This window comes from Mya arenaria, chromosome 5 (assembly GCF_026914265.1).
Source record: "Mya arenaria isolate MELC-2E11 chromosome 5, ASM2691426v1".
Classification (NCBI taxonomy): Eukaryota; Metazoa; Mollusca; class Bivalvia; order Myida; family Myidae; genus Mya; species Mya arenaria.
Genome location: NC_069126.1, coordinates 2,932,581 through 2,946,370, shown reverse-complemented (window position 1 = coordinate 2,946,370; position 13,790 = coordinate 2,932,581). Strand labels below are relative to the sequence as shown.

General features: G+C 38.9%; 1 protein-coding gene across 1 annotated transcript; it reads left to right on the top strand.

Moving 5' to 3' along the window:
• The first annotated feature begins 4,480 nt into the window (after positions 1-4,480).
• Positions 4,481-12,714, top strand: LOC128236116 (equistatin-like). Its single transcript, XM_052950974.1, has 10 exons — positions 4,481-4,726; positions 4,965-5,072; positions 5,306-5,335; positions 5,924-6,053; positions 6,253-6,332; positions 7,707-7,886; positions 8,871-8,982; positions 9,835-9,914; positions 11,757-11,972; positions 12,580-12,714. The coding sequence occupies exons 1-9, from the start codon at positions 4,555-4,557 to the stop codon at positions 11,945-11,947; spliced, it is 1,083 nt and encodes a 360-aa protein (XP_052806934.1). The 5' UTR covers positions 4,481-4,554; the 3' UTR covers positions 11,948-11,972; positions 12,580-12,714.
• The last annotated feature ends 1,076 nt before the right edge of the window (positions 12,715-13,790 follow it).

Sequence of the window (13,790 nt, the reverse complement as noted above, 5' to 3'; positions counted from 1 at the left end):
TTACCACCGATTGTAAACAAGCAGGTTTCATGTAACACCTTACAGACAGTAAAACAAGTATGTTTCATGTAACAGCTTACCAGCGATAATAAACAAGCAGGTTTCATGTTATATCGTACCTGCTATAATAAACAAACTGATTTCATGTAACACCATACAGACAATAATAAACAAGCAGGTTTCATGTTACATCTTACCTGCGATAATAAACAAGCAGGTTTCATGTTACATCTTACCTGCGATAATAAACAAGCAGGTTTCATGTAACATGTAACATTGGGAATACATAAGCACAACTTTACACTACAACATAACATTGGCACTACATTGGCACAACGTTGTACCACAACATAACATTAGCACTACATTGGTACAACGTTTACTACAACATACCAATGGCACTACATTGGCACAACGTTGTACAACTAAATAACATTGGCACTACATTGGCACTTCATTGGTACAACGTTGTACAACAACATACCAGTGGCACTACATTGGCACTTCATTGGTACAACGTTGTACAACAACATACCAGTGGCACTACATTGGCACTACATTGGTACAACGTTGTACTACAACATACCAGTGGCACTACATTGGTACAACGTTGTACAACTACGTAACATTGGCACTACATTGGTACAACGTTGTACTACAACATACCAGTGGCACTACATTGGTACGACGTTGTACTACAACATACCAGTGGCACTACATTGGTACAACGTTGTACAACTACGTAACATTGGCACTACATTGGTACAACGTTGTACTACAACATACCAGTGGCACTACATTGGTACGACGTTGTACTACAACATACCAGTGGCACTACATTGGTACAACGTTGTACTACAACATACCAGTGGCACTACATTGGCACTACATTGGTACAACGTTGTACTACAACATACCAGTGGCACTACATTGGTACAACGTTGTACTACAACATACCAGTGGCACTTCATTGGTACAACGTTGTACAACAACATACCAGTGGCACTACATTGGCACTACATTGGTACAACGTTGTACTACAACATACCAGTGGCACTACATTGGTACAACGTTGTACTACAACATACCAGTGGCACTACATTGGTACAACGTTGTACTACAACATACCATTGGCACTACATTGGCACAAAGTTGTACTAAAACATACCATTGCCACTACATTGGCGCAACGTTGTACGACTACATACCATTGGCACTACATGGGCGCAACGTTGTACTACAACATAACATTGGCACTCCATTGGCGCAACGTTGTACTACAACACAACATTGGCACTCCATTGGCACATTGTTGTACTACAACATACCATTGGCACTCCATTGGCACATTGTTGTACTACAATATAACATTTGCACTACATGGGCGCAACGTTGTACTACAACATAACACTGGCACTACATTGGCGCAACGTTGTACTACAACATAACATTTGCACTACATTGGCGCATTGTTGTACTACAATATAACATTGCCAGTACATTGGCACAACGTTGTACTACAACAAAACATCGGCAGAACGTTGTACTACAATATAACATTGGCACTACACCTTACAGACAGTAAAACAAGTATGTTTCATGTAACAGCTTACCAGCGATAATAAACAAGCAGGTTTCATGTTATATCGTACCTGCTATAATAAACAAACTGATTTCATGTAACACCATACAGACAATAATAAACAAGCAGGTTTCATGTTACATCTTACCTGCGATAATAAACAAGCAGGTTTCATGTTACATCTTACCTGCGATAATAAACAAGCAGGTTTCATGTAACATGTAACATTGGGAATACATAAGCACAACTTTACACTACAACATAACATTGGCACTACATTGGCACAACGTTGTACCACAACATAACATTAGCACTACATTGGTACAACGTTTACTACAACATACCAATGGCACTACATTGGCACAACGTTGTACAACTAAATAACATTGGCACTACATTGGCACTTCATTGGTACAACGTTGTACAACAACATACCAGTGGCACTACATTGGCACTTCATTGGTACAACGTTGTACAACAACATACCAGTGGCACTACATTGGCACTACATTGGTACAACGTTGTACTACAACATACCAGTGGCACTACATTGGTACAACGTTGTACAACTACGTAACATTGGCACTACATTGGTACAACGTTGTACCAATGTAGTGCCACTACATTGGTACAACGTTGTACTACAACATACCAGTGGCACTACATTGGTACAACGTTGTACAACTACGTAACATTGGCACTACATTGGTACAACGTTGTACTACAACATACCAGTGGCACTACATTGGTACAACGTTGTACTACAACATACCAGTGGCACTACATTGGTACAACGTTGTACTACAACATACCAGTGGCACTACATTGGCACTACATTGGTACAACGTTGTACTACAACATACCAGTGGCACTACATTGGTACAACGTTGTACTACAACATACCAGTGGCACTTCATTGGTACAACGTTGTACAACAACATACCAGTGGCACTACATTGGCACTACATTGGTACAACGTTGTACTACAACATACCAGTGGCACTACATTGGTACAACGTTGTACTACAACATACCAGTGGCACTACATTGGTACAACGTTGTACTACAACATACCATTGGCACTACATTGGCACAAAGTTGTACTAAAACATACCATTGCCACTACATTGGCGCAACGTTGTACGACTACATACCATTGGCACTACATGGGCGCAACGTTGTACTACAACATAACATTGGCACTCCATTGGCGCAACGTTGTACTACAACACAACATTGGCACTCCATTGGCACATTGTTGTACTACAACATACCATTGGCACTCCATTGGCACATTGTTGTACTACAATATAACATTTGCACTACATGGGCGCAACGTTGTACTACAACATAACACTGGCACTACATTGGCGCAACGTTGTACTACAACATAACATTTGCACTACATTGGCGCATTGTTGTACTACAATATAACATTGCCAGTACATTGGCACAACGTTGTACTACAACAAAACATCGGCAGAACGTTGTACTACAATATAACATTGGCACTACATTGGCGCATTGCTGTACTAGCATTGTGTGTTAGCTTGGTTTGCACATCACCATTAAAGATAGAAGTAAAAGAAAACCTAAAAGTAAAAATGATCTTTAAATACACCAAACGAGTTTTCGGGATTTTCCTTTTTATAAAATAATGCTCTTTTGCGTGTTTCATTAAAATAAGCCCATCCCCCCGTGATATTTTAACTGCGTATTGAATAATACCTGCTTGTTTACGTTTAGTCTGAGCATGTTTAAAACATCCTTGATTGTGACTTAATAAAGTCAGCACGCACTGACCTTGCATGCGTATCATTTTACTTTCTCAATGTTTAATTTCAAATACAATGTACCATCAACATACAATGAACAGGCTACGGAATGCCGATAGACCCATCGCCTGTGAAGGTGTTCATCTGAAACGCGAAACTCGATAGTACGATTATGAAAACGTGACAGTACGATGATGAAAACACGACAGTACACTACTACGGTGATGAAACCGCGAACTCACGAAACTACGATGTGGAAAACGCGACATTACGATGGTGAAATCATGATAGTATATCGCATTATCACCAACGTACTGTCGTATTATCGCGTTTTCGTTATCTTACTGTCGCGTTTTCATCATCGTACTATCGCGTTTTCACCATCGTACTATCGCGTTTTCATCATCGTACTATCGGCTCCACCCTAAATACCGACTACACTAGTTTTCAAGATCGACTTTAACGTTCAATGTTGCGAAAACAAACTAAATAAAGCATGAAGTAGCACAAAACATGTTTTATGATGCTAATCATGTTGATGCGCACGGTAATAAATTTTGAAATGGGGTGGATTTGGCTTGGTTCGTTGCCGAAACGAAATACAAAACGTTTACGCCCATATATGAAACAGAAAGATCACGTTTCTTTACCAAACCGATTGAGATGGAAAAAAATCTGCGCGCCAAGAAAAACTCCCATTTAATTTACTTTTAATAGCTGTATGGAAATTGGAACATGCTTCAAATCAAATTCACCTTAAGCAAAATGAACTTATTTTACAAACATTCTGTTGATATTATGCAATTCGGGACAAGTACTGTTCCAATAGAAATACAGTATTCAAAATGTTCTGACCCGCAGTCCACTACTTTACTATGGGAAACGAAACATAGATACATGTCCTGCATTAAATCCGTGGTTTAAATACTGAAAAGCAGTCTGAAATTCTTCTGTATCCAGGTTGAACGACTTGCCCATTGGAAACTTAATGATTAAATCGTTACAGTGTATTTCCGAAGTAACTATGCAGCACGGTTCAAGATAAAAGGTGTTTATTTAAAATTAAATAAGGTCACTTTTATCACCACTGACCTCACTCTCAAGGAAAACCCTCCCACAGTATATATAAGGCTTAACATTTAACATCGACTCAACAAGCAGATTTTCTACAGAAGCGATTTATGCTCATTTTTCATAATGTTGACATTTTTATTTCTCTCCGCACTCGTGGCCGGAAGTATGGCGGTTATTCCGTGTCCGGAAAACGCATGCGCGTTGATGAAATGCGCGGCGGTAGCAGACTGTGTCGGCCGCGTGAACGAAAATGGCGGCTGGTGTGGCTGCTGCGACATCTGCATGACGCAGCTTGGTAAGTACTTCTGGGGGTAAAGAATTAGTTGTTCTTATGGACATGACTTATTGATTCCACATACATCTTGTGGCCTGAAATAGGGACTTTATTTTAAAGCGAACACATATACCCGTTTAATTCGATTTATATCGCAATTTATCTTTTATGTGCTGCGGTAATGTTTTATTTAAACATTAATATTTAATTGTATTCATTTTCGAAAAACAATTATAAATAAATATATCCCCCACCCCAGTTGAAGGTCAGGTGTGCATGCAGACGTTCCTGCTCGGTGTGCCCGCCACTTCCGAATGTGGAGAGGGGCTAGAATGCTCCCGGGAGTCCGGCACTTGCGTGAAAACAGGTAATGTAATTTGATCATAATATATTGAAGTGATTTGATATGAATTGAATATAGGGATTGAAGTGTTCATGAAGTGATCGGAACGTGCGTCATGACGGAATACTGCAGCGGCTTAAAATATGTTATTCTATAACTTCTGTGGAAATACTGCTTTGAATTTCTCTTTCGCTATTTTTGATATTTTCCGCATGTTTTGAGTTTTAACACTCACTCCAGATTTAATTATATTACAGTAATTCCGAAAACCGCTGACACAACGACAAGTGAGTATCTTCAGACTTCAGTTGCGTTATTGCCATTTCATCAATATTGATTCAGTAAACTGTATTGTGCATTCGGAGCTCCTCGGCCATTTTTTCAAAAACAACCTCGGATGTATGCCGGTACATCTGTTGAAGTAGTCCGTATTTTTTTTTAATAAAAGCATTAATTAAATGCAGTGTTTAAGAGTTGTATTCATTGCTCTCAGTTTAAATTGATTGCCAGTGAAGTGAATTATTGCAAACATAATTACGATTCCCAAGAGTTAAGTCATAAATTTTAACTACTAAATAAGATTACTACGCGATCTATTTGCAGCGGACTTAAACGTACCACTTTTTATGTATGTAAACCGTCCATATACATCCGAGGTTGTTTTTGAAAAAATGGCCGAGGAGTTCCGAATGCTGTATTGTGCTGGGGGAATTTCCAGAAAGATATAGCTATTCTCATACAATTTTGCCATTTTTCTGTTAAAGCCGCGATACCTTGTGCCCTGAAAAGTTACCTTCATTTTACTTTTTTAGGAAAGTAACATACAATTATTTTTGCAAATGCCCTAGAATCAAGTCGTCTACATTTTTTTACAGTGGCGCCATGCCTCCGACGGAAAGAGGAGATCGAACGTGGTCGCCAGAACGGACTACCACTCATTGGCGTCTCTGAGCCCGTCTGTGACGTCAACGGAAACTTCCACGCTGTGCAGTGCTTTGGTTCCGTGTACGTAACCCTATATACATGCATTGTAGTAAATGCCTATTAACAGTTTTATGAAGTCTAGTCAAAATTTACTTACACATTAATAGTGTTTAGCAGCATATGATTGCCATGAAGCATAACAGTACAAACGGCCCTGGTATAACTCCCGGGTTTTCCTTTCATAAATATGTAACTTAAACATCATTTGTCTTTTCTGCAGGTGTACCTGCGTGGACCGTGAGGGACAGCAACTCCAGGACTTCAAGGCAGACATAGGTTCCCTCGCAACCATGAACTGCCGTAAGTCTCACAACTCCGGCGGTGTAAAGCAGGTTACATTACCATTTAGGTTTAACGTAAATTTACAGAATAGTGGTGGTAAAATGTAAGTTACAGAATAATGGTGGTAAAATGTAAGTTACAGAATAATGGTGGTAAAATGTAATTAACAGAATAATGGTGGTAAAATGTAAGTTACAGAATAGTGGTGGTAAAATGTAAGTTAAAGAATAATGGTGGTAAAATGTAATTAACAGAATAATGGTGGTAAAATGTAAGTTACAGAGTAGTGGTGGTAAAATGTAAGTTACAGAATAGTGGTGGTAAAATGTAAGTAACAGAATAGTGGTTGTAAAATGTAAGTAACAGAATAATGGTGGTAAAATGTAAGTTACAGAATAATGGTGGTAAAATGTAAGTTACAGAATAATGGTGGTAAAATGTAATTAACAGAATACTGGTGGTACACGTAAGGTACGGACTTGTGGTGGTAAACGTAAGTTACAGAATAGTGGTGGTAAAATGTAAGTTACAGAATAATGGTGGTAAAATGTAATTAACAGAATAATGGTGGTAAAATGTAAGTTACAGAATAGTGGTGGTAAAATGTAAGTTACAGAATAGTGGTGGTAAAATGTAAGTAACAGAATAGTGGTTGTAAAATGTAAGTAACAGAATAATGGTGGTAAAATGTAAGTTACAGAATAGTGGTGGTAAAATGTAAGTTACAGAATAGTGGTGGCAAAACGTAAGTTACAGAATAGTGGTGGTAAAATGTAAGTTACAGAATAATGGTGGTAAAATGTAAGTTACAGAATAGTGGTGGTAAAATGTAAGTTACAGAATAGTGGTGGTAAAATCTAAGTTACAGAATAGTGGGGGTAAATAGTGGTGGTAAATGTAAGTTACAGAATAGCGGTGATAAAATGTAATTTACAGAATGGTGGCGGTAAAATTTAAGTTACAGAATAGTGGTGGTATATCGTAAGTTATTGAATTATGATGGACAAAATTCTTGATATAATTTCATGGGTTACATATCATTTGAAGGTCAACTTTATTATTTGTGGTTAGGAAAAATATTTCATTTTCTTTTTCTGCACATAAAAATCATTTTCAAATCATACCAAATTAATATGGGGGCAGGGGGTCACTAGACTTCCACATTTTATATGTGTTTGGGTCGGATACCTTAACTACGTTTTCATTAACTAGTCACTTGATGAGCGTCTACCAAAGCGATGCCACCCGTCTTCGTATTAACGAACACCGGGGTTATCACCAAGTTTGAACAGAAAGTCTAGAACCGTTCCTCGTAATGGCAACATGTGCATTCTGTTAGATGATGAGTTATCTGTTTGGTACCAAATAATAATAGCTTAGACCACATTTCAGAGTGCGCCCGTGACCTTGACGACTACATGAAGAGCGGACTGGTCGGAAAGTTGTTCTACTGCGACGCAAATGGCAACTATAAGACAACCACTGCCGCCCCCATGGAGGCCTCCACCGCCGCACCCGCCACATCCGGCTCGCTGCTAGGCAGTATCGTTAGCGGAATGCAAGTCATAAACGGTCAGTGGAATGCCTTTGATTTATATGCTGAAATAGGAAACTTTCAGCAATATTGTTTTCCTGGAAATTGTGCCTAATATGTCCATACATTACGGTCATCGTAATAAATGAACGATTTGTAGGGACCAGATAATATGTTGCATGTTTACAAGTGTTTGTTAATGAGCATTTCTAAAATGTGAATTTATCGTGCTTCTGATAAGTGCATGCTGCAGCAAATATGTTTTTTTCCATTGTTTGGAACCTCGGTACTTTAATATGTTTACACTACACGCGTAAAAGCGAAGCGGAGCGTAATAGTGTACCGGCAGTATCCGCCAATGATGTTTTCCGAGTTTTATGGAAACCTTGCACATCAAATCCTGCGTCTTTCAAGAATAATTGCGATCAACATCACGCGCAAAAAGACTTTCTGGATGCTCGCATGCTGATGTGATATTAAAGTTTGATGAAAATTATTCCTAAAGGAATTCAAACACCTTAATAGCACTGAAAATCCTCAAATTTCATAGCCAGTGTGATTTATTTGTTATTCATAAAAACATGTTCCCTTTGTAGAAAATAATTGAAATGAATTATCGGTTGATGAGCATCAAACTGCGCATTGGGAGTGGAAGTATTGTGTTTGACATTCCTCGGTCGAACATAATACACCTTATCTTTTAAAGCGACAATTCTGTACAGAAAGACTGGATGCCTTTGTGACAATTTAAAAGTTTAGGATTAAACCGTTTTGGTACATAGCTTTAACAAACTGCTGTGTTTACATGAGCCTCAAACGAACGATAAAGAAATACATGCCAGCGTGTAAATAACGCAGCTTTGTACCGCCGTCTTTCGGTATTATCTCTGCTGTCATCAAACTGTTCACAAATGGAAAACATGCACAATGCAATTTTAATGGGCATTGTTCCTGTATAGTCCGATGAAAAAATGCCACACATAAATCGAACGACCACTTTTCATGTTCACTTCCGTCTTCAGGCGCATGCGCCAAGGAGTTAACGTCTGCCCAGTCGAGCGGCCTGCTGGGGACGTTCGTTCCGGAGTGTGACGCAGACGGCATGTACACGCCCAGGCAGTGCCAGGGATCCGAGTGAGTCATTCGAAAGTTACATCAGGGTTTGGTCTGAAATCGCATTTTGGTGACACACAAGAAAACGGCAACGGACAAGCGCCCCTCTCTCCCCCCCCCCCCCCCTCTCTCTCTCTCTCCCTCCCTCCTCCCCCCCCCCCCCTCTCTCTCTCTGATTAAACTGACACTCTTATTCAAAATCAATACATACTCATGTATAACAAACATCAATTTTGAGGATACACCTTAAACTACTTATTAAATAATGCATTTATGGAAAATATTTGTTACTGATAACAAGATTGTAACTGTGTACTTAATAGCAGACAACGCAAAAAATATTAAATGATTGGTGAATGTAAAAAGATTTAATGTGATCTACTTTAGTCTCATAAGCCTTAAGGTAAAAATACCATGTTTTATGCTCATTTCTTCCAAATTTAACTCGGTATCCTTCATAAGAATCGTTGTTTTCGACATTTATTCATTCTTTATGGAATATTAAAACAATATTGTTTAATGTGGTAAAACTTATTTGGGAGTAAGAGTGAATCTTTAAACACTCGGTCAATATGCTGTGAGTCGTCATGACATAAGGTCTATTATTATCCAATTTCAGCAAAATAATTAGTAATTTTTTAGCCATACATTTGATTCTTGTCAATAAGGAATAATTTCGCTTTATACTAAAAGCTAAACACAGATGATTGTTTGTTTTGAATTTCAGTAAAATATTTCTTAGAAATGAGAATAATTACCGTTAAAGATTTGCAATGTGACTGTACTCCTCTCATTTCCAATTTATTGGCAATATTGTCGCATTTACTTTATTATTAAGACTTATTTCTACTTTGTAGTTGTCTTCCATTTCAGATGTTATTGCGTAAGAAAAGATGGTACCAAGATTGAAGGTTATTCTGCACCTATTTCCCAGAAGATGCATGTCACGTGTCGTAAGTCGACAAGCCTACCTTTAAAAGGATTTGCTCTATTTTATCAAATTAAGTCATTTTTGACGGCAACATACAGATACCTGGCAAATATAAGCCTCAACTGTCTATTACGAATGATGAATTTAGTGGTAGTTATTGATTTACGCCATATTTCTATAACATTCATATAGCCCAAGCATTTTAGTAATTAAACGAGAGCTGTCACAGAATGTGACGAATGCCCTCGAATGTGACATTGACCTATGAACAAGGTCAGTACGTGAAAAGTTAAAGATCAAACAAATACATATGGCAAGTTATTTTAAATTGCCTCTGAACATAAAAATACCACCCATACTGACAACCTACATTCTTATGTCCTTATATTCAGCATTCCATTGTGAATAAACAATAAGTGTACCTTTCACCTTAGAGGTAGGAACATGGGTCTTGCACGTGACACGTCGTCTTGGTATGTCGAACACATGTGGCAAGTTATTTTAAAATCTGTCCATACAAGAAAAAGTTACAGCCCGGACATAACAACCAATACTCTGTATCCTTATATGCAGCACCCCATTGTGAATAAACACCTAAGTGTGACCTTGACCTTAGAGGTAGGGACACGGTTCTTGCACGGGACACGTCGTCTTGGTATGTCGAACACATGTGGCATGTTATTCTAAATTCTATCCATACAAGGGAAAGTTACAGCCCGGACACTACCTATACTCTTATGTCCTTATACGCAGCATTCCATTGTGAATAAACACTAAGTGTGACCTTGACCTAAGAAATAGTGACACGGGTCTTGCACCCGGCACGTTGTCTTGATATGTCAAACACATGTGGCAAGTTATTTTATAACCTGTCCATACAAGGGAAAGTTACAGCCCGGACACGACAACCTATACTCTATGTCCTTATATGCAGCATTCCATTGTGAATAAACACTAAGTGTGACCTTGACCTAAGAGGTAGGGACACGGGTCTTGCACGCGACACGTCGTCTTGTAATGCCGAACACATGTGGCAAGCTATTGTGGATAAACACCTAAATGTGACCTTGACCTTAGAGGTAGGGACACGCTTCTTGCACGCGACACGTCGTCTTGGTATGTCGACCACATGTGGCAAGTTATTATAAAATCTGTCCATAAAAGGGAAAGTTACAGCCCGGACACGACAACCTACAATCTATGTCCTTATATGCAGCATTCCACTGTGAATAAACACTAAGTGTGACCTTGACCTTAGAGGTAGGGACACGGCTCTTGTACGCGACACGTCGTCTTGGTATGTCAAGCACATGTGGCAAGTTATTTTAAAATCTGTCCATACAAGGGAAAGTTACAGCCCGGACACGACAACCTATACTCTATGTCCTTATATGCAGCATTCCATTGTGAATAAACACTAAGTGTGACCTTGACCTTAGAGGTTGGGACACGGGTTTTGAATGCGACACGTCATCTTGGTATGCCGAACACATGTGACAAGTTATTTTAAAATCTGTCCATACAAGGGAAAGTTACAGCCCGGACACGAGTGATTGAGCCGGACACACGGACGGACGGACGGACGGTGCGATTTTAAAATGCCCACCTTCGGGGGCATAAAAATGACCAAATTTGAAGGCGCTCGTAACACGTGCACACGTGCGAACCGAATAATTTATTTGTTTAATACTTTGACACATTGCAAATGTCCCCACATACTGTAGAGTGTGCTCGTGTCGACGATATTTACATGCGTCTATAGGCCTGCTGTGGCGTAGCCTTACAACTGCCCGTCGCTCCTTTCTCTTCTTGCATAAATGTTAAATATTATATGAAACGTAAATGACCCCCACTATACCTACAGAGTGTGCACGTGACAAGGACTCGTACGCGACTATGGGCCTGATGGGGCGTATCCACACGTGCCGTTTAAACGGAAACTACCAGGTCTATCAGTGCCTCGGCTCCATGTGCCACTGCACAGACTCCGCCGGAAACAGGATTGAGGGCAGCGCATCCGTCGCCATCGCTGATATCAACGATCTCAAATGCTAAGCTGTGTGGCTGAGTTAGTCTAGAGGTTTATAATTATGTTTCTTATCCAAAAGGTTGAAGATTCGTCCGAAGATAGAACCCCCCCCCCCCACAAAAAAACAAAACAAATAATAAATAATAAAATGCCAAAGTTCACTATTTATTTCAATATAGGAGAAAAAGAGGTACCCCCACCCTACACACCTGTCAACACTTAAAACACTATATAAATAAATAAATTTCGATTTAGAGGTAGGTGCGAAAAACTTTACGCCCTTGAGTCTCGCCGCCTCTTACATCGAACTCTGGATCTGCACCTGCTTAAGAAAAGAATCAGGCCAGAATGCAATTTGTGTCAACTTATAGCGGCCTTCACAGTGAACATGAACTACTAATAGCGCGGAAGCCAAATTTGGTTGATGGAGTTTTGTGAGGCAAACCAAAGAGATAACATTCAATCTTGAGTGTTTTCAAACAGTCGTTACATTTAACTGTCAAAAGAACACATTATACCGTGTCTTATGTTACAGCGAGGCAAGCATACCTTTTATATAAGACCATTGCTGATCGGTCTGTTGTTGGTTAAATATGATGTGTTGCACCAGGTATATGTATATTTTTACACCCGTATTTATTTCAGTGTTTGTTTTCAGAGCCCTTGATCAGGTGTGTAACAGCTGTCATCATGTCATACAGGACTTCCTATTTGGAGGAGTTGGCAGCCACATTATAGGACGTGTTTATTATTCATAAAAATATAGATCTGTTTTTATATTAAAATTTCCATATAAGAATGCTTCCATTTATCATTTTCAATGCCGTTTGTCAATAGCCAAGTTATGTACAATGGTTTCATTTCGAATAACCCGGTTAGAAGACGCATATCACATGAGTAAACGATTGGATATTGACAAACAAATAGTGCCCTACATTTGTAACAAGAGACTATTCGTCATCTACAAACACGTACGCCCAGGGTAAACACCTGTATTGCCATAAAGCTAAATATAGCACGTTCATGACTGTTTATGAGCATAGGAAGTTTATACTTCAGTCATTGAAGGTCCGGGTCAATGAGTGCAGACGGACAATCCTTATTAAACATATAATTGTATCACAAGGATGTTTCTAATTAGTAAGTAGATCAGGAAATAGAATTGATCCCGCCAGATAACAAGTAATCATTATCTTCAGTGAAAACTTTAAACTTCTATGATTTTACAGTGATTACAGTTGATGTCCACATACATTAAATGCTCGTGCGTATACATAATATATTTACGAACCTGTTTCTAAACAAAGGCAATGTAAGCAACTGGAAACCATGTAAATACCGCGATTCTTCTTCTACAAGACGTGTGACGTTACCATGTCAAATACTGACCGACAGGGTCATTTATGTGAACATTTGTGCCAAGTTAATTTTAAATCCCTCTATGCATGGCCATGTTACAGCCTGGGTAAGCCAAATGACACGAAAGTTTGATGTGACGTAATACGTTAAAAAACGTTATAGTTAAGATATAATTAAGATTTAATTAAATGGATATGTGTCTACATACTGTATGTTTAGTAATGTAGGGCATATTTGATTGTCATTTGAATATGGAAGTGGTTGACAGCCGACCTGGTACAAATGTACAAAATGGTCATGTTAATTACAAAAAACGTGTATTCCTTGGGTTGTAAAGCTGTCATATTTATACAAAAAGGTAGTACTTAAGAGAGATGATTTTGTATGTAAAAACAGTTGGGTTAGAGAAGGCAAGAAAGCGGCCTTGGGTCCTTAATGGACGGCAGTTAAGATGCGGGATTACCTTAAATGTCACGCTGTACTTAGACTTGATTATTATACTTAGAAAGA